Source organism: Lagopus muta, chromosome 4 (genome assembly GCF_023343835.1).
Source record: "Lagopus muta isolate bLagMut1 chromosome 4, bLagMut1 primary, whole genome shotgun sequence".
NCBI classification, from domain to species: domain Eukaryota; kingdom Metazoa; phylum Chordata; class Aves; order Galliformes; family Phasianidae; genus Lagopus; species Lagopus muta.
Window position 1 is genome coordinate 63,402,002 of NC_064436.1, and position 22,827 is coordinate 63,424,828.

General features: G+C 36.0%; 1 protein-coding gene across 5 annotated transcripts in view; it reads right to left on the reverse strand.

The window, feature by feature from the left end:
- Positions 1-22,827, reverse strand: part of NSD2 (nuclear receptor binding SET domain protein 2) — a 105,874-nt gene that overhangs the window by 23,395 nt on the left and 59,652 nt on the right. For 4 of the 5 annotated variants that reach the window (XM_048942828.1, XM_048942827.1, XM_048942829.1 and 1 more), the window contains exons 4-10: positions 16,654-16,820; positions 15,814-16,308; positions 10,659-10,803; positions 9,571-9,648; positions 8,022-8,140; positions 4,986-5,067; positions 3,886-4,010 (exon numbers count right to left, since the gene is read on the reverse strand). In XM_048942828.1, the coding sequence (XP_048798785.1) occupies positions 3,886-4,010; positions 4,986-5,067; positions 8,022-8,140; positions 9,571-9,648; positions 10,659-10,803; positions 15,814-16,308; positions 16,654-16,820 (1,211 nt within the window). Of the gene's footprint in view, positions 1-637; positions 4,011-4,985; positions 5,068-8,021; positions 8,141-9,570; positions 9,649-10,658; positions 10,804-15,813; positions 16,309-16,653; positions 16,821-22,827 lie in introns of those variants that run through there. The other variant, XM_048942830.1, reaches the window with a different exon arrangement.

A 22,827-nucleotide genomic window follows, 5' to 3' on the forward strand; every position in this document is an offset into this window, starting at 1 on the left:
CATGTCTCATGACTGCCTTCTGGTTCAAACAGCTTACCTTTTAAGTTCTGTATGTATTCTTCCCATTCTGTATAGATACTAATGCCCATTAAACAAAAACCAAAAACACAGATAAAAGAAATCTGCCTCAAATTAGTAATTAAAAAAAATGTACTGTTTAATAAGCACAAGAAAAGCAAAACTTAAGGCTACTGTCTTACATTATTAGGCAATGGAAATACAAGAAGTTGGAGCTATAACCAGCAGCTGAGCATGTTTTGACACTGGATGCTATACAAAGAATTCCCTCTAGGGAAGACACGAACTTACACTAAAAACAACACTTTCAAGATCTTTCTTTTTTCAACTGCCATCTGCTGGTCAGCTCCTACTTCATAGGGGTACGATGAACGACAAACTAGCTAACAATTTAGAGTATTACATGTTCTTTATTGTGTCCTCTTTAAAGATATCATGATTCTCTGACAAAGTTCAGAGGTAGTATCTAGACCCTACAGGATACCGTGACATTAATCTACTGTGAACAATCCATTCAATTTAATGAAGCCAGCCAATAATGACAAAAATTGATTGAAAAGCTAGAACAGGTAAGTCTTGTGCAAATACACAAAATGTACTAATAATCCAACAACAATGGTAATGCAAAGCCTTTTTTTATTTATTAAAAAATACTGGTTACACTCTACTGGCACCTACTACATTATTGAGGGGTAGAAGGAGAAGGCAAATGACAGCACTTGCATCTCTTCAAAAATATGAGGTTTTGGATGGTTACATCGAATCTTATAGCAGCAGTAAAGTACTACACTGAATTTCTGTGGACTTGGAAATGTTGATTATCTTTCCCACACTAAGCCCCACAGCTCCTCATTAAGAAATAGATTTCAAGGAAATTACTGCTGATGCCAAGTGCCCAGAAGTAAAATTAAGTATTTTTTTTCCCCAAGATTATATGCAGGTATGACATTTACTCATTCATGTATAAATGTCAAATAAAAACAAAGGCATTGCTATTTTTTTGTCCATTGACTTAGAGAAAATCCTTACTGGTCCTGTCCATCATGTTAAAGTAATTAAAACCCCCATTTTATGAAAGGAGCAAAGGCCTACCTACCTTTTACCCTCTGGTATGTTGGGAGAAGCCCAATCCATGGTTCTCTCTCCCTTCTAAATTAGGCACCTAAAATGACTTATGGATTAAAAATTTGGGCTTCTGTTCATTTTGTAATATTTCAAGTATTCCCATTAAAAATACCCCAAATAACAATAACAACCATCCAAAATCTTTGTAAATTGTCAAAATAAGATGATCTTTCAAAGAAGAAAAAAAAAACCAACTGTGCACACCCCTCTTTACTAAACACACTTCTACTAAACTTTAGTTGCAATGAGTGACATTTAAGAGGTTTGCAACTAGCTACAGTCCTTGACAAATAACAGTTATATGCAGGCTCCCTTCTAGAACAAGCCGTCCACAAGTAGCGAGGCAAAAAAAGAAGGAAAAAAAACCCAAAACCAAACAGCCAGAATCCACTTAATATTGCTTGGTGAAGGTGTATGTGCTTGTGGAATACGCAGTATTTTTTTTCACCTTTGTCAGAAGAGCATTTAAGTCAACACTTAGAAGTGTAATAGTGAACACAAATATAAAAGTTAGTCAGCAAATGTATTTAATGTTGAAAAGAATTACATCCTACTCAGTTAGCAGAGCAAGGCTTTCAGCACTGCATGATTGTGTTTATTTTTTAAAACTCTTTCCCTCGTCTTTCCGGAGAAGCTTTCTCTCTGGATGAACACTCTCAGGACATACATGTAGTTAGCTGTTTAGACAAGTGCTAAATCACAGTACAAAAGGGAAAAAGGATTTTAAAGCCACCCACAACATCCAAGGTTTGTACCTTTCCTTGTTTTGTGAGTTCAGAAATACATGCCTGTCATATATATATATATTTAATATTTATTTAAAAGCAAAATAAATCTATTATCAAATTATCAAACAAATTGGGTCCAACCCTTAGCTGGTAAAACTTTGTGTCAGTGCAGCTTTAAACCATTTAAGTATCCAGCCCACTGTTATCTACTCCTCAAGCCACCCAGCTCCCCTCAGGTCTATGTTTTTTTGATAAGGGTACATTTTTGTTATGTTGACTGCAGGAGGGTTGGAACTAGATGTTCTTTGAGGTCCTTTTCAACCAAGGCCATTCTATGTTTCTATAATTCAACCGTTTCGAAACATCAGGAAAACATTCACAGGAAAGTATTCACTTTCTAATCTGTATATCTGCCTTATGAGCACTGTATGATGTTAATTTTTCTCACACTTCTTGCTATTCAGCAGTAGCTGAGTAAATAAAGAGTGAAGTTTTAAGATTTTCATCTCAGCCTAAACAGTCATTTCAATTTTTACATGTAAACTGCTAAGACACAACCCAAAATCCTACAAAAATGAGATTTTTATAGAGAAAGATTTCTGTAGGCTTCATTCTATATATTTTTTTTAATAACGCTATAAACAGAAATAAAATCTTTCTCCTGAGATTACAAAATTTAGAGACGCGTATTTAGAATGAAAAATATAGTATGATCCTTAAATGAGTCTGGCTTAATAGCTGGTCCCAAATACAAACAGCTTAGATTGCAAGTTCCGACTGTAAAGTCAAAACAGAAGAAAGTGTTATGCCAATGATAACTGGGACTTTCTCAATTGCAAGAACAAAATGAGAACAAGTGTTAGTTTTTTTGACCACTGCCCTGGACATTTTTTTCTGGTGAGACTTCTTTAGTTTATTTTATTAGGGTACAGGAGGGAGAATGCAAGGTGGTTTTTTTTTTTTGTTTTTTTTTTTATAAAAGGTATTTTCAAGTTACAGTAAGATAAACAGCCATTAACATGCAACCTTCCCCACCCCCAAAGGTAAACCATTTATGAACATAGTCTAGATATTTTAGCTGCATTCATTATAGTGTCTAAGCACCTCATGCTTTTTGTTTAGGGAGACTAAAGAGTCTCTAGGATATTTGGAAGCCCTACTCCCTCATTAGCAGGCATGTCTTTTCTCTACAACTTCTGTAATACAAACTTCTTGTAGGTGTTTGTCCATGGATAGTTTAATAAATCCTACCAACTACATTTCTGAATCCACCTGCAACACAGCATGCATACTTGACCCTCATGCTGCTACTCTTTGGCTGATTTGTCTTAATAGTGTAGATAACTCGGGGAACGGTTCAAGGGATTGTATGAATACAATTCAGGTACATACATTTCATTTATTGTATGTCAATTGAAAAGAATTACAGTTCCAAATATGCAGAGCTAAGACTATGATTAGTAAGTATCAAAAAGATACTTCCTTCACTGCCTGCTTAACTCTTCAGACAATGAAGCTATTTGCATCACAGAGAAATAGCACTTAAACAGTCTGAAAACTAATCTGAGCTTAAAGGGGCTCTGCTCAGAAAACTGTCCAGTTCTACATTGGAGGATTAGGAAACTTGCTTCAATATAAAAGCTATGGCAACATGACAATATTGAGTTACATAATGTAACTAATGTAGTACGCTTACATAAAGTCTGTAGAAGAAAATACAGAACACACTGGCATTTTACTTTGCCTCTAACAGAAGGTTACAATTCTAAAACTTTGTTGGTAAATACATTAAAAACCACAATAATATTTTGACGTCCCCAAATCAGACGTTCTTGTTACAATAAATGAATTTGCAATGCACACATTAACAGGTTTCACAGAGGCCAGAACTGTAACTTGTCTAGAGCACCAACGTTAGAGAATTCGCCTTTGTTTTTTGCTTTTAAACAAAAAGATTCACACCTGAAAATTTCTGTAATTAAATGGCTGTGTGCAAACACCATTTTTTTTTTACCTCATTCTCAGTTAAGGAAGCTGAAGGAGATGAACTTTTGCTAAAAGCAAGAGTTGAAGATTCTGCTGCTGAAGCCCGATTTCGCTTCTTCAGAGGTTTACATGCATCAGACAGATTTTTCGTTGCTGTAAAATAATTTTGGTTTACAAAGTGAAGTTTGGAACTTTAAAACGTTATCTCCCTGAAGCCATTTAAAATATTCCTTCAGATAAAAGAAGGAATGATTTACGTAGGTCTTGTGGGCATTTATGTAAGGCTGAGAAAACAAGAAGTTTCTGAAATCACGTTTTTGCTTGATTTTAAAAGCAAAGAGGTTTCTATTAAGCAAATACATACTACAGATGGCTAAAAAATGTTTTCCCCAAGCACTTACGTCTATTTAAAGCAAAACATCTTGTGACTTATGACCTCTTCAAAGCAGAGGTAACAGGTATGTCCTCAAATAAGCACTAGAAGGTCTACGTTATCTCATCAGAATCTGCATACCACTAATACTTTGTTAAGAGAACAGGGACAAGGTACCAGACATATCACCACTTCTATGTTGTGCAGAACTTTCTGAAGCTTATCCATCTTTGGAATTTCATTATAGTATCTAAAGAGACATGCTCTTGCAGAAGTTATCTTAACCTTGAACATCTGGTTTTTGGTACAAGGTTATTTAGAATTCCCTCTCATGCACCACACTGCCTCCCATAAAGCATCATTTAAAAGGTCTAAAATTACATAGTAACTGATTGCAGTGATGGTCACTGTACTTGTTTTATTGGGTAACTGAAGAACAAATTGGAGCGGTAGGATTTTTATCGCTGCTCTCCAAGATCACAGGGCTATATTGTATACAATAGCTTTAATTTGGTGCCATCAAATGGTGAACTTGTGAACTGCTGCTCTAAATCAGCAATGCACAATTTCAAGCAAGTATAATGCTGCAAAATGGTGGTAGTGAAGGAAGAGGGCACAGTCTCCCCCAGTCTGTGGCACAGTGGCTGTATCTTGTTATTGCATCAGCAAATTTAGCTGATTACCTCAGACAACCTGTTTATTTTTATATTATTTAATTGAAAAAGTTACATTAAAACTTATTCTGACCACATTACCTGACTGGTTCTTTTGTGAAGAGGAGGTTTCTGTGACCTTAGTAGAGTTTGTTTTTGGTGTTTTGTCATTGCTTGTCTCCCTCTGTCACAAAAAAAAAAAAAAAAGAAAAATAAAAAAACTCCTAATTTATGAGTGGTTGGACAAAACTAGCAATTACTTCTGGATTTATGTTATTAAGGTGACTTTACAAATACCTGCATGGTAATGTCGTTAAGCTACCCCCATTTAAGTAATTTTTTTAAAGCTTACGTACAAAACAGGGTACAAACCCATAAACAAATGAGTAAAATTAAAGAACACGGTAATCCAGCATCCCACTTATCCATCCCAAACTCAGCATTTCAGAAAGGGGAACTCTATATGAAAACAAAACATGTAAATTACCCTTACTATCTTGGTCTGAACTGGTCAAATTAAAACCTTTAATTATTAAGGGTAAACTGCAGAAGTACTATATGAATTTGAGAATAAATGCAGAATTTAAGTCTCAGAGGCTTGCTTTCAACTCCAAACTTGCAGCAGTGCCATTTTAAAAATTACTATGGTTAAGATTGTTCCAGCATTTCCAAAATATAAACACTATTATCAAGGAAGCATATGCAATGAATAAAGTTGCTCCAGACTGAGAATTTATCATCAGAATTTATCCCCTAAACTGGGGAAATCGTTGTCAAAGCTGTGTCAAAATTAGACAGTGTTATTTTCTTTGTATCTCACAAACTTATTCAAATTGTAAGAGCATAAAATTGTATCAAAGAATGCTCAACCCTATAAAATGCTCAAATGAGCAATAAGAAAAAAGTCCACAGCACAAATATTATGTACTTTTTCATATTCTTTATCTGACTGTTTTATAAAAGATGTCCAGGTGAGAAGGTGAGAAGGTACTGAGACGGTGAGACTGTACTACAAATGTGCTGCACTACACTTCTACTGATGTCTAAATAGACCAAGGCACCCTACCACTGATGCTGCTGTGTTCAATGAATAAAAATGTACAGGATAATTCACACAATTTAAAGCAGGCTTTACAGAAACCCCTCCATTAATGTGCATTTTACATACATCTTGAAATCATCGATGAATGAAAAGACTTCAAGACATTCATATACTTACTATAATTTAGTCTCTTGTGAAACAACATTCAGATTCTGTAAGTAAGAGTTTAGGACAAAAAGAAAAGGGTAATGCACAGCAAGTGCTCTTGAAAAATCAGTAAGCCTTCACGTATCCCAAAAGATTGTAACATAAGTCTACACACAATCTGGGAATAGTAGAAGGAAGTGTACAGCTAGTGTTTGGTTTTTTGAATCATTGTGTAGACACTGTTGCTGTCATTCACTACATTTTCTACTAAGCAGCAGCACACACAGCTACGATCCTGGGCTGGTGGAAGCAGGAAGATGACTAAAAGATTATCCAGTAAAAAAAAAAAAGCAGAAAAAAGCCATTCTACGATAACTGATCCTTCTGTGGGCAGAAGACAAAAAGTACTGCCTTGTGCATTTAGAGTTTCCAAATCACACAGTATTTATACGCACCAGACGCCGTAAATCTACTTCCGATAAATTAAACAAAGGACACCACTTTATGTATGAAGCACGTTACCGAAGTCAGTATTATCAGTGGTGTGTATCTTATTAGAATAACTTATCTCAGTTATTTATTTATTCAGTAGTCACATCTGCATCATGGTATCAAAGATAGCAGAATCTCCTCTTCGTGAGCTATACTGTAACCACCCTTTATTCTACTTGTGATCGTTAAGGCCAACTGCAACAAAAACTGGTCAGGCAGTAAAGAAGGAACTTTTATTTCATTCAAAACAGGGGCGTGGTAACAAGGGTTAATTTCAATAAATAAATTTAATTATTTCCCTGTATCTAGTGCATTATAGTAATTCAAATCAATTAGACATATATTTGAAATTTCTAAAAAATTTCTCCTAAAATATAAAATGGATATTCAATCACTGGCCTCTCAGAGCAGAAAGCGCAAAAAACACTTTTGTCTCTCCCCAAAACTTCTCTAAGAACTCTCTCTGTTCCTTACTATTAAGTTACAAGTCTGGTATCTGAAATTCTACTTACTGTTTCAGTGACCTTTAACCGGTTGTCTGGATATCTGCAGTATCAAGACAAGCTACAGAAGTAACAAGCCTATCAGACTGACATCTCTAAATGTGACCTCCAGAGTTCATTTAAAAATAAATCTATCACCTTTCCATATATTAGCTTGCTTCATTTAACCAACATGACACTGAAGTCCTCAGGCATGGTCTGCAATACCCACACCACAGTATGGTATTCTAGTAACACATGTGAAAACATCTATGAGCTAAACTCTTCACAGAAGTACAACCTAAGAAGTTCACTGATCTAAAATCACAACTAAATAAACCTATAGTTGAGCATCTACATTTGGGCTGACACATACATAATTTTAGTGACTTACGTAAGGAAAATTCTCATTCTCACAAGCAAGTTAAACTAAAAAGAAGCTTGTGATCTGCACGATAAAAATGCTGTATTTACCACAGTTTCCTATCTTAAGCAATTACACAAGATGTCACTAAAATGTACTGTTCCACTTTTTGAAAATTAGTTTTCCTGTTCTGCTGAACTTGCATTCCTCTCTTCCCCAACTTTTGTCTAAAAGAAGTATCATAAGACATTAGAGATTTTTGTACACGTTCTTGTATACACGCCTGAAATCTGATTCACAGGGAAAGGAAAAATACTATAAGGCTATACTGACATGTCATGCCTCTGCATATTCCTTTGGGAAACAGATTTTCTCAGCACGCATTTTCACCAAGTCTAAGTAGCAAAAGCAACTTCACATCTCTTTGCTTGAAACCAAAGAAGAAAACCCATGGCAATAAGCTCACATTTCTTTGAATATTTACAATAGTTTAATTTGATTCAAAGACATTACTTTTTTAGTCCTGGAAATGGAAATGCTGACAAACTTAACTACAGCAATGTGATTGGTGCTGCTATAAATCCACCCAAACAAACCAACAACATAATTACCTTCCGATTATTCTGTTTATCCATCCTGAGTCTTTTCCTAGGTGCCTCCTGAACTTCAAAATCTTCTGTAGGTTCCTTTGTCCTCTTTTTTTGGTTTCTTTTATTTCCATGTAAGTTACCTTGGGATGGGGGATGGGGGAAACTTACATGAAAAATAATCTAAAACCCACTTTCAAATTATTTTGAACTGATCTAGTTATTTAAGTTACTTTTCTTTCAGTCATTGTTTCTAAACATGGTTAAACATTAACACAGTTTGATGACCTCTTAATGCCTGCGGTCTGGTTCCTGTTGCTGAAGGTAAGCTCTAAACACTCCAAATCAACTGCTCAATAGTCATTTTAGAAAGATGAGTCTGCCTACATAAGCACTAGTATAAGATCTGAATATCACTATCCAACATTTGTTTCATATTGTCAGACTGCACGTGGTTTTAACTCTTCTGCCACTTTGTAATAGTGCCATATCACAGAATCTAAGTTTTACATCTCCACGAGGAGTTCTCCAGTTGATACTGGTGAAGGCACTGGAGATCAGCTTAAGGGGCTTCTGGAAAAAACAAGCTATCACCAATTGTACAGATTAATTCTCTCTTTTTGGCATAGCAATTCCAGATTCTTTCCAACAAGCTTACTTACGTTTTACAGGAGACCATAAGACCCCGTTCGTTTGTGAACCAAAATTCTTAAGAACAGATTCACTTTTGTCATTTTAATCCAAAACAGACTTACTGACACATCTATGTGATCATTCACTGAAAGTTCAAAAGCAGCTAGCTAAATAACAAAAGGTCACCAACTAACCTACATATTCTTTCCCTAGGTTCAGCAATTGTTTACACTTGCTCTATCACAAAAAGATAGATGAAGGTTTAAGAAGTATACTGGTTCATCAGGATGAAATGACAACATCATTACACTCTCCAGTACTCTCTAGTTTATGAAGCTACAGAGTATTATTATTTCAAAGACTGCAAGCTCCAGGGGCACAAATATGTAAACTGAAAATTGCCCTACAGCTACAAGTATTCCATTCCAGTGGGAACAAATAGTTGTAAATATTAAAAATATAGTAACTTGAAAATATGAATAATTTTCAAATTAATGTTCCTATCTAAAAAAACTAGGACTCTGATTTCATAAAGCAGACTGATGTGGCTCCAGGAGAACCTGCTACTTACAAAAAGCCAGTAAAACAAATCCCACAGTATTCTTCCAAGTTAAAGATAAGAGGATTTGGGTAGGGAAACAATTCAATTGACATGTTTTCATCTTAGATAACTATAAATGTACACAATATATGTACTAGAAACACCTGGTACAGGTACAATTTCAATTACATTTCTTGCAATATGACACTGAGGAAGTTGAACAAAATTCAGCACTACAGCATTTAGATATTTAATTTGGGATCCATTAAAACTCTATCGTCAAGGAAGACAACATCTGAGATAAAATAAAGAGATTATGATATGTGGGCGATTACATAAAAAAATACACTCAATAGCTACTTATAATGAACTATTTCACACAACACAAATTTCAATTACTTCTGGATCTTGATCTCCTTTTAGGTGAGTCTTGAAACACTTTACGTTTGGCCTCTCCAATATTCTTCAATGATGAACCTTGAGAGATACAGAATGTGTTTTTTTTTTAAACTGATATCCAAATATTTGACACTTATATTTTAAAGTTAAAAACTTTTCAATTTTCCACAAAATTATGTTACTTCACACACACACAGTTAACAAAACTGACTGCCATTTTTATACAAGTTTTTCCAAGTCTCACAAACTTTCAAACACTCACTCTCATTCTTGTCATTGCCCAAAGCAGCACCTGTTCGTTTCTTATACTTCCACATCGTCTTCTTACAGTGCTGAGAAACTATTTAAATTTGAAACGTGATAACTACTAAAAAATTGCTAAAATCCACGTAAATGCCAAACTACCTTCCTCCTTTCTCAAATACATGACTCAACGACCCTCAAATACTTTGCAAAATAATTGAGACTGATCATTAAATGCAAATGCTAGACAACAGCGACAAGAAAAAGGAAAAAAAAAAACGTATTTGAAATCTTGTACAATGTCCTAAAAATTTTGCATAGTACAGTAAAATGCCAAGTGAATGAAGGATACCGAATAAAGGTCAGAATACTTCTTCCTGAGTTGATGATGATGAGGTAATACACTACAGGTATTCATATGAAGAAGAGGTGTAGCACTGATCACTCTTCTGAAGCCATTTACTATCTACTCTATTTTAAAAAAGGCAACTCTAATTTTACTAGTATTAACACTTCATTTTCCCTTTCCAGCATCCACCTATAACAGGCAGTGGGTGTAATGGCAGCTGCTTATGGGCAAAAGAAGAATGAGAAATCAGCAATCTCTAAACAGTAGGAGGTTTACATATAACAACTTTTCAGAACAACGAGCAAGAAATGTAGACTTCATGGGTTGCTTTTATTGTAACCATTGGCATTCCTTTGCTATTGGCACAAACACCAAGAATTAAAACTTGGAAAACAGTGAAAGCTGTTTTCCCTACAGGTCTCAAATATGTGCTTAGTTTAACACCACTATGTTTATCAAATTTAGTTAGAGTACACTAGCACAGTTTTACGTTTACCAGAGTCTTCTTCAGATTTGGGAGAGGTCACTATGGCAAACTTTGTGTTATAGCGAGCTTTCTGTTTTTCACTAAGCATGTTCCACTGCGATTCAAGCAACTCTTCAATCTCCTCACTTGATGCATCGGGATGTTCAGCAACCACCTATACATGCAGAAATAGGGTTTTATTAAAAAAAAAAAAAAAAAAAAAAAAAAGAAGACCAGCGAAAAGAACGGAATTTGTTCTTCCACAGCCTCAGAAAACTGGATACAAACAAGTCTTCTAATGTTTCTGCTACAGATGGAACTACGTTTGAGCATTTTGTACCCATTATTATTATTGTTTTTTTTTAATTACAATTTCTCTCTCTAAAAAGAGAATCTTTTAGCAGATTCAGAGTCATTAAGAACCACCTTGGAACCATTTGCCTTTTAACATACAGAAAATTGAGTTCATATAAACCCTGTGGCATGGTGCTTTAAAAAGGTTCTATTATTACTGAATGAAGTTAAAATCTATCCCACAGAAAACAGGCATATGATATTGGAATATGCGCTTGCCTATAAAGACATCCACCAATTTATAGGAGAATTCACTATTCATAGGGAATCTCCTATCTTAGCAGAGGGATCTACTCAAACTAGCATCTGAGGTAACACTTTCCTGTATTATTTTTTCATTTTATACCATTTATACAAATGCCAGGAATTCAAAAAGCTGTGCATCTTCTCTTAATATAAACACAATACACCACAGCCATCATCATTGAAATTAACTGACTTCCTAGAAACAAAAAAGCCAGAAACTTCTTCAGTATTTCCATACTTTCTCTTAAGGAAAGACAGATTTGATAAAGAAATCAGAAAACTCTAAGATTCTGCATTCTGCCAGAATGAAACAATACCTTGAAACACAGCCCTTGGTCACTGTCACTAACCAGCATTTTCCAATTCTAATCAGCAGTCCCACCACTTATTACTGTTGTGATGCAACCAATACCCCAAAATCACAGAGCAAAATAAAAAGTAGGCCAATAAAGCCAAGTGTTTTAACCTTAACTTCTTAGAACGGAGTATTTTTATGTTAAAAATTCTGTTGTCAAGCAAGGTACAAGTGTGACTAAAGCTTCTCCAGGGGTTGGAATTGTTGTAATGCCTTCCTTCCATTGAGATTAATTAGAGTCTAGTAAGAAAACACACGTCATTTTTCCCCTGGTTAAGTACTAAGATTCTTCTTCCTTTTACCTCATATAATTTACTTGCTAATAGGACATTGACCTTCGGGGGCCTCTATTCAAAGTCTGATTAAAACTGAGAAGTGTCCAAAAAGTTACTGAGAGGAGACAACTGACAGATCTGCAAGATACTTCTTCCACACATCTCACTTCCTAAAGCAAACTAGGTAGTATCAGTTTTGACAACTGGCTGCTGACCGTATATAGTTTATCGTGCCCAACTAAGGCATAGAATTATTTAACTTTCTAAGGAATATCTATCTTTGTTTGCATAAATGACCTTAGTGGTGCCCCCAGCTTCAATAATATACAAATAAAAATAACTGTCAATCAAATAGGAAAGCAGTGAAATGACAGGCAGAAAAAAACCCACGCTTCTTAATAATTAGGGGATACGCAAAGTCGGACACCAACATCTTCATGCTATAACATTCCTCTCATATGTAGTTGATACAGTATATGTGAAAGTCATGTGCTTCTTCAAGACATTTTTCTAAATACGGACAAAATTATGAGAAGTCCTGGATCTACGTATTAATATCACTATAGGTGCATGAAACGTGGTGCTTAGATCAGGCATGTACTAGCCCATCCAAGTAAAGCAAATTACCTCCACTCTTACTTGTCTTGATATTCAACAATTTCTTATACTTGCAGAAAACTTAAATTGTACACCCTACAAATGAAATTAGTCCTTCATTTACCAATGAAATCAGTTCTTAATTTACTTCTAAAAAGACTCAAGGTCCAAATCAAGTCATTAACATAGACAATATGGCTTTGTCTCTCACTGAAAATACCTTTATCTCAAGTCAAGATGCCTTCTAACAATTATGATGGTTGTATTTCACATAGGGAGAGCGCACAAGAAAGCCAACAGTATAAACTACTTTGGTTTGCACAAAATACTTAAGTGTATCACTGAAACTATGAAAGCGTTCCAAGTTTAAATGCCTCCTTCCCTTATGGAAGCATTCCTGCTAAATCACTAAAAACATTCTCAGGCAGTTCATAGAATTGTAGAATGGCTCAGGCTGAAGGGAACCTTAAAGACCATCAAGATCCAAGCCCCTGCTGTGGGCTGGTTGCCAACCACTAAATCAGGCTGCCCAGGGCCCCATCCAACCTGGCCTTGAGCACCTCCAGGATGGGGCACCCACCGCTCCCTGAGTAAAAAAATTGTTCCTAACATCTAACCTAAATTTCCCCTCTTTCAGTTTAAATCCATTTCTCTTTGTCCTATCACTATGAGATCATGTAAAATGTTTGTCCCCCTCATGTTCGTAAGCTCCTTTTAGGTACTGGAATACTGCTATCAGGCCTCCCCAGTGCCTTCTCTTCTTCAAGCTAAGCAAGCCCAACTCCCTCAACTTTTCTACACAGGAGAGGTGTTTCAGCCCTTTGATAATCTTCGTGGCCTTCTTCTGGATCCACTCCAACAGCTCTGCATCCTTCATTACCCTCAGTCCTCAAGCAGCCACTACTAATTTCTGAAAACTTCAACTATTCCTGTCCCATTCTCAGAAAATCAATACAGAAAGTAGTAATTAATAATAATGAAGCTGATATAAGAATTCTAATACAAGACTCCAAACAAGGTACAGTAGGAATGTATATACTTTTAAGATACCCTGAGATTATTAGAAGCCCCAGATGAGTAGTTTTTAGTCCTCCCTTTCCACTGACTGCTGTCTCCCTCCCAAGTCTGGGAGAACCTCTTCTAAATCCAGTTTTCCTTTTTCCTAAGTATCTATCTGCAAATACTTAAGGAACCATACTCTACTCTTTCAGATGGTGTTAACACAAGTAGCTTAGAAAGTAGTCTGGTTTTTAAGCTAATGTTATCACTCCATAAAAAATAACAGCATCTACAATGGGAAAAAAAAAACAACCAACTAAAAAATCTTATATGGACAGCAAGCTATGCAAGTTGAAACAGATAAGCCAAACAGAAGGGAAAACACTGAACATTATTTGGATATAGTCTCCACGGTCCACTGAAGACACAAAACTGCCTTTTTAGAAGCAAGTTAACAAGCTTAAAGTGTTAACCAAAATTAGGTAGCAGGTATCTAAAATGCCAGTCACCTTCATATCAAGAGTAAGGAAAAATTAGACCCTAACGATCTTCATTTGATAGAGGGACTGGTAGCTGCTGCTATTTGTTATCCATCACTTTTGTAACCTCGTTGTGTTCTATGCACAGAAGTGCTTCAGTATCAACTAGAATGAACTGCATAATTACATGGATTTGGGTTTTCACGACTGATTTTTATTAAAACAAATTCTAGGCAGAAAAGACAAGATGCCCTCTCCATATACGTAATATTTTGAAAGTCTAATTTAAACTCTGTAGAATATTAACCATTATAATCAGTGTGAATTTTCAAGTTTATGGAAGTTTCTCAGTGTCTCAAAGTGGCACGGAAGACAAAGCAATTCCTCAATGTTAAATAGTGCAATATCCTTTGTGTTTTCCATCTATTCATTTGAGAGCTATAGTATAATCAGAAAGGAATGACACATGTTAATTGGTGCAGAAAATAAAAGTATAACATCAGAGACACAGTGTGTCTCTTCTGTGGTAAGATATGTGTAGGTAAAACCAATCATAATAATTTCATTTATTCCAGAGCAGTAATTTTATGTGCCTCAGTGTTGCATAAAGCTTCTTGTTGCATACCTTACAGGCCAAGGAAATACTCTCCTGTCATTACATAAGATGCAAGGTTACTTACAGAAGTGGAAATAGAACTCTCTCAAACATGAGACAGATGTTTCACACATACAGCTTTTCAAAATGAATATATCAAAATCTATGTTTAATTGTCTAGCTACAAAATGCTCTTGTTTCCAGAGCTAGCAAATTGATCTGCCAGTGTTTTCCTCAAGTAAACCAAACCCACTAGAAGCTATATGCACACTGTATTCATTTTCATTCTTGTCAGTATCATGAGTTGTAATGATCTAAAAAGATCCTTAAAATGAACTACAACTAATTTATCACCATACAGTATAATCTGGATTTCGGTTTTTCTTTATGATGTTCTGATTTGTTAATATTTTCTAACACAAATATCTTCAATTGAAATCAAACGTTTAACAGTTGAAGTCCCTAACCAAGTCATCTGTAACTTTCTGCCTTTGTGGGTATTATAGAAAAGCACAATTAATATAAAACATCACAACTCATGGTTCCATCAGTGCATGGAATTGTGCTGCAAATGCAGCAGAAGGTTGTAAGGAAGAAAAATGACGTTCATGATTTTAAAATAGTCAGAACAATGATACCGCTTTTATACCTCTAACAGTCTTCCTATGAAGTGTGGATATTATGATAGTTATTTAATCTACCTTGCCCTGGAGTGTAGTCCTCTCAAGAAGGCCTAGTTTCTGTCCCAAGATACTGCACACTGACAGTGATTTTCATACACTTTGGTAACTGTTGAAGCTTTTTCTGAAGCTCAGCAAAGGACTCTAGGTAGGGAAATTGAGTTTTTGAGGAGTTAAGACACGGGAGCACACTGTAAAATTTGAGCCACGTTATCAAAATGAATGCACAAGCTAACTACAAGTAGACGACCATAAGCAGCATCACCTTGCTCCTATTTGCTGAGCACACGTATAGCATATCTACACTTTACGTATATTAAGAAAATTAAGACTAATAAAAAGGACTTCTAAATTATGTAGGAAGATACTAGAGTGATATGCTTGAAGGGAACAGCATTATCACTATTTTGTTCATATTATTTATATACATTCTTTCCTTTCTCTGTTACTGTTTGGACCAAGATTTGATGCAGGCATACTCAGACAAACTCAGAATACTACAGATTCTAAAGTAACAGTTAGTTACCAACTAAAGTGAAGAACTTCCTTTAAGTACAGAAATGAGCAGAGGCAATCATCCATAGTAACAGCTAAAAGAGACTAACCTCATCTCTGTGCTTCTGACAAAAGACCAAAAACTGAGATACTGCATCGCCCTTTCTGCTTCGTGGAGTAGAGGCTGGAGTTTTCTTTCTACTGAGAGGGGAGCCTATCCCTCTTTTGGATTCAGCCTGTTCAGATGACTTTTGAGGAGTAGTATTCTTAGTCTCCAACTGACTGCTATCTTGTGCATCATCAGTGGCAGACAATTTTGATGTCCTTCTCCTCCTCTTGTTAGGAATGCCAGACTCCTTCACTGATTTCAGACTTTCAGTGGTTTCTTCATTTGAGTAAGATGACTCATCTACCTCCTCCTCTAAAAGCTCCACAGCAATGCCAACTTCCTTTGCCACTTGAGGATTAAGATGAGGTCTGTCCCTAATGTAGATGAAGGTGTATTTGGCCTTCCGTTCTTCCACTGTCATGCCTACTGCTTCACTTGCTTGCTTAACACCCATCTCCCACTGTGGTCGCAGCTTCCCTGAAACAGGTTTTAACATCTGCAAAATAAGAAAATACTGTGAGAAATGTGCTTGTTTTTCATTCCAAGATATCACCATCAAGAAAAAACAATTCCAAGAGACTAAGTGTAATGTATATTTACAATTCAGTTATTCAAATGGAATTATGCTTGACAGAAATAATACCAAGCATTAATCATTGACAAAGCAGAACAGAAATGACTTTTAATAAGTAACAGTAATGTGCCACCCCTGCTTCTCATCTATACATAAAAGATTACATGCCAGCTTCAAAGCTTACCAGAATATCTATTTACATCTATACATACCTATAACAGTAAAATAATAAGTCTGAAAATCTTGCCTTTTTTGGTAGCCTCTTACCTTTATTTTCTCTGCTTTAGTGAGGGCTTGTTTTGCACTTTCCTGGCATAATTGTTCAAACTGATCTTTTCCTTTGAAAGGCACAAGGCTCTTCTCAAATATCCAGGCTCGTTCTGGAGCATCTCCAAAAAACTGAACATGATACTGACGAAAACTCTTTTTCTGTCCTGAAAAATAAAAACAAATGTATTTAAGATCCAACTGAAGTTATCTAATTTTTGCAAGCTGCTACATTTATTACAATGACCAAAGCACAGTACAAACAGTTGACCTTCGAAGCACCCACTTGCTGGTCTTAAAGTCTCTAAGTAATGAAGTTTGACATAAAAGCCCACCAGTTTAGCCTAAACAAGAATATGCTTTGCTAAATTAACTTACAATCATCTGTCAGTGTGTTCCATGTTTATTGATTTATATGTAAGCCTGCATTCTTCTGAAAATGCTACATATGAAAATGAATTAAAAATCCAAGTTTTCAAAGCTTGAATAGTCTGTGCACTCAGCCTGATCTCCAATCTGCCTAAACTTCATCTTTTTAGTATTCTTGAATAGAAACACACACATACCTGATTTGAACAATTGCAATAAAAACTTCATCCTAACCAAGCTTTTAAGGAATCAGAGCAAGAATGGTAAAGGATTTGTGTGGTGGATGGGAGAGTGGGAAGATGAGAGAACAATTCTGAAATTTAGACAAGAAATATTCTTCTAAATCATAAAGAGGAATACTGTCTCCTTCTCTAAGAAACAGGCTTATAATCCTTCCTTTCTAAAGATATCAGGTATTCTAACAAGAAAGGGGAACAGAACACTTTCAAAATTCATGGAGGAATTCCCACTTAAAAATGAATTTCTGAATTGCAAATGGTAGAGGTAAGGGAATCAGACTTAAAATATCTTCTAGCATCTCCTTCATATGTTTTCACATGCGGATTTGTTGTCTGCCAAGTATTTAGTTTTAGGGTATCCTTCAAAGAAAAGTTTCAATAGCACTAAGCTACACTTCTGTGCTTGTCAATCCTGCTAGAAAGGATCAGTTGCCCACTTTGGTCATTTTGTATTCTATGGTTTTTCAAGGTGCCACCATATTAGTATGTGTAAGATGTAGTCTGTGAGAAAGAAGAAACCGGGGAAGGGCTTCTGTAGAGTAAGAATAAATAAGAGTCACAGTCATTGGCAACAGATGTCTTTAAACTAGGTCTCAATTTTGTTGTTTTTCAAAGGATGCCTTCTGCTTTAGTCAGCAAATGCTTCTACTTGATTACCTGATACACTGTATTATTACTGTCTTTTTTTTGTAAACCTAAAACCACTCTTTTAGTAATTACTCAGACAGCAGTTACTTTTCAAGGCATTTGATCTTGCCTCAAGATGTGGCATCTGGAACAGTAATAATAGGAAATCAACCTAATTAATGGCATGAGCGGATGTTCTATTAACCATTACAACCATATATATACTATGTACATGAGATCTGCAAGAATGATGATTCAGTTGAGATCAGGTACAAGGCTTTAGAGGAACAGCATAGGAAAGGTTTTGGTCTGTCTGCATCATACATGCAATCCAATATCCTAATACACATTCCAGTAAATTCAGTAAAGTAATTCAGTAATTCTTGCTACATCAAGAAAATTATTAACTAGAGATACTGAGCTCCAATAAATTATCTCTGATGAAATAAAGGATATTTTCTGTATTTAACCAGGATGCCTAAGCTGCTGATAGTGAGATGGTCCATCCTACATTTACAACCACTCCTTAAGATCGTCCTTTGATTATCCAGCAGCCCAGTACCAAGACTATCTACCTTTTGCAATGTAATACAGAGTATCTGTACCTGCCTAATTAATTAGTGTAAGTAATAGTATCTGCTGATACAATAACTGAAGCTGTTTTTGAATCTGCAGATGTCTCCTGTGGACAGAATCCATAACAATGCTCCTGGATAAAATAAGGGACATTACTAAGGATTACTACAAATACAGTCACCATTTTTGGCTCAAAGAATCCTGGAACCACCAGGTACTAAAGGGTTAGGAGAGTACTTTGTGGGGCTTACCACTATTCTTCTTCTTCTACTGTACCTTAGCATCTGTTCTTGTCCAGGCAGAGACAGGAGCTCTACTCTGAATCAGTATGGGCTTTCTTATATGCAAGCGTGCATCCTGCAAGCTGAAAGTTACAAACTTCTCAAGCCAAAGCAGCTGGAATGATGAAATCAAGTATAAACAGCAAGAAATTCAGACTATACATACTGTTGATCCTAATCCTAGAAATGACAAATACAAAGACCTAACTGGGGATTTCTACAACTCCCACATAAAAGAACTCTGCTGCTTGGAACAGAAGACTTTTGATGGTGTCTCTACAGTAAATACTAGTGGAAGATTAGACAAGATTGGGAATACATACTGATGTTTTGAAAATCATTAGTGTGCATTAATTAATTATGAAGGCTGCCCAGGAGCTAGTCAAGCTTTCTGGAAGAAAAGCCCCAAAGCAACTCCAGAGTAAATACCAGAAAAGCCTCCCTCCCCAGTATATTTCTTCAAAGAGGTTGAATTTAATCGCTGAAAATATATGGGCTCCTCTTTCTGTTAACACTCCACAAGTTGGACTCAGAAATATGACACTTCATTTGCTACATCTGTTTTTATAGTTTCTTTTAAAAAGCTAATATAGAGATTCTTGATAATGAGGCAACAATCTTGCTCCTTTCAATGAGCGGAATTATTCAGCCAGGAACAGAAACGAGCTTTGTTTCTCTCAAAGTCCAGCTCTTCTATGTCATAATAGATCAAAGAGTCAAAAAACTAAAATCACAGAGGTTACATGATCAAAACTCTGAATGACTGCTACAGGAAAAATTTGTCCCAAGAATCTATAATAGCCACTTAGCAATCGCATGAATGCTTGAAGGGATCCCAAGAAGCCACTTAGATTACTAATAACATGGAGTCTACCTGCAGCTCTCTTTTGATTTAAAAGCCTATTACAGATAAGATCATGCAGTCTCTCTTAGCAATTCATTCCAATGCTTCACTGCCTTTTATACTTCCAAGTTGATCTTCACATGTAGTCTAAATATTTTCTGTTACTAAGCTCGCCTCTTTCCAGAGCAAGAAGCACTTATGCTTTTTCTCCTTTGCATGTTATTTAAGGGCAGTTAATGGGTTTTCCTCATCAGCTTAAACAATTCCGTTTCCTTCAGTTTGTTCTCACACTACACTGTTGTTTATGTTCCCTCAGTTCCTTCTCCATTTAGTCCACATCTCTTGAAATAAGATGGCTCAAACTGGGTGAAATGAACATGATGCAGCTACTGAAAAAGCAAAGTATCTATTTCATGTATTTTATGACCAGCATTATTTATGACAGTATAATTTTGGTCCTACGGCTGACACAACTATATGGGGCTATTATGATACTCAGATTTTGCCTGCAGTAACACAGCTTTGCATTCATTTTCCAGCTTGGTCTTCTACCACTGTAAAAATCTACTTACTCCTACTGAGCAGGATTTTTCAGACCACACCCACAAAGCATCAAGATCACTCTCATTTCCAATCCTACATGTTTACATTCTATCTACATTAGAAATTTGTAACTCCAATACAAATTTTACATGTGTAGTTTGTTTTCCAAGTTCTCAGTGCAATCCCTGATAACAACTGAATGATGAAGGAGGAGTCCTTTTCCTCCCCAACTAAAAAGAACCCTCTATTCCCTGCTCTTTCACATACATACAAAAGAAAAACCAACCCTGGAAATACATACTTAAAGGCTTCGTAGTAACAAGTGAATGCCTTACTCTGTTCCTCGCAAAGGAGACTGGTACCTTTTCTTGACCTACTAAAATATATCAAAGTATTTAGGAGCATAAATAAAAAAGCAAGGTTATGTGCTCCTTCTTTGGTTTGATATTCCTATTAATTTGCTTTTCCCCATAATTTCCAACTTTTTTGGATTTCCATTAGCAGGTTTTCCAAACTTTCAGTAAAATTTGAAATAAACATAGCAGAAATACTTTACAGTGTTCAGATGGAGCTAAAACTAGTGAGGGATGCAATGCAAAAACACTTTCTGTAAATGCAACAGTAGCAAATGAAAGCCTGAGGAATGTTCACAGTTTTAAGTACCGGAGGACACTGAATAGGCTGAAATGCTCTATGTCTTTTTTCCTTCCTTTTTTTTTCCTTCTTTTTAATTTGGTAATACCTACCCCAAGTCTTCAGATTCCTCAGTCTAATGACCAGGACTGTAAGAATGAAGCACCACCCCAAGAATACTGAGGAAGCACTTATGCAAATTGGACATATATTACATTATGGAACCAGATGGGATGCTTTAGAAGGAGCTGAATGTGTTGGCCAATGTAGTTGAAAGTTGATCTCTGTAATTTTTGAAAGGCCAACTACGGATATCCCTGACGACTGGAAAAAGACAAACATTGCAAACATCACACCTATCTTCAAGAAAAATAACAATCTGGGGAGCTACCAGCTCAGCCAAATAATTTAATGCCTACAAGATAATAGAGCAAATCCTGTTTGAAGAGATGTCCAAGCGCTTGAAGGAAAAGAAGGTGGCTGGGAGCAGCCAACAAAGATTCACCAAGGACAAATCATGCCTCATCTGTTTATTTCCTATGAGGGATAAAGGAAGGGCAGTGTTGTTTAACTTGACAGCTAAAATGGTTTCCATAGTGTTCTTAAAACACTACATAAGAGATGATTATGAAAGAGAGAGAAAAAACTGGCTTAGCCACCAAGCCTTTATAGTGCTGTGAAGAGAGATACAGAGTCCAACCTGTGGCCTTTACTAGCTGAGTCCATCTATACTAAGGCAGACACTGATTGACATCTTAATAATAATCTGGAGAAGAGCAGAGCACACCTTTAGCAAACTGGGGGTGATTCTAGTCAAAACAACACTGCTGTGCAGAAGAACTTATAACACTGCAGAAACAGGCTGATAGGAACCTCATTAAATTCATCTAAGTCATATACAAAGTCCTGCATCTGAGATGGGATAACCTGATACAGTAGTAACCAGACAGATGCTGTCCAACTAGACTTCAAAAAAAGGTGCAGGGTCCTTGCAGACATGAAATTGAACTTGAAACAACAGTGCAACCTTGTAGTGAAGAGGGGCAGGAACTTGCATTAGCAAGAATAAAGCCTGTCAGATATGCTTATTGCCTTCTATTTAGCCCTCGTGAGACCTCTGAAATACTCTACCAAGTTTTGGGTTCCCCAGAACAATGAAGACAGGAGCCAACAAGAAGCTAGAGTACGTGATGTACAGTAAGACGTTCAGAGAGCTTTCACTTAAGTCTTAAAAAAAAACCCAACAACCAAACAAAACAAAACAAACCACATCAAACCCACTGACATTTGGAGAGATCTTACTGCTGTCTTCAACAACTTAGGAGGAAGGATATGCAGAAGAATGAGGCAGACTCTGGATTAACGTGGTACTAATATAAAAGGTTGTACAGTCTCCATCTTTGAAGACATCAAACACTGTGCTGGAGTAGGCACTGTGTACCCTGGTCTTACCATACAACTACAAGGGATTCTTTCTAAGCTTTATTACTTCATCATTCTACAACCAGCACAGATAAGCCTCTACTTTTTAAGGAGTAAGAACTGAGTATGAAGCTACAAATAAGATGATGAATAAATGGGTAGAGATTCTTACATAAGAATTTCAATCAGTAGTGCCTGTGTTTAGAATCAACTTATGTTGCATGCAGATAACTATTGATTCCAGGAATCAAAGAAAATTAAGATGAATTAGAGGCTGCTTTTAGTAAAGCATAATCATTTGGGATTATTTAACCCCCATGAGTTTTCAATAAAATATTCAGCCTATATCACTGCTCAGAACATCTCCACAAAAACAATGGAAAGCATGTATCATCAGGTAACTTTTTAATAGGATTTCAAAGAGTTTCACAGATCAAAACTTTGATCTCTTTTGGATAATATTTAAGTTAAAAAAACACAAAAACCAAAACACCAATATAGTAGAAAAACTTAAGACTGCTATATGCTCAAAAATAGTGCTTGCATGATTTTAACATTCCTCTTGACAGTGATGAACTGGTTCAGTTACTGATACAAACGAACAGACAAAATGAACAGAACTTTCCCAAAATAATGTTCA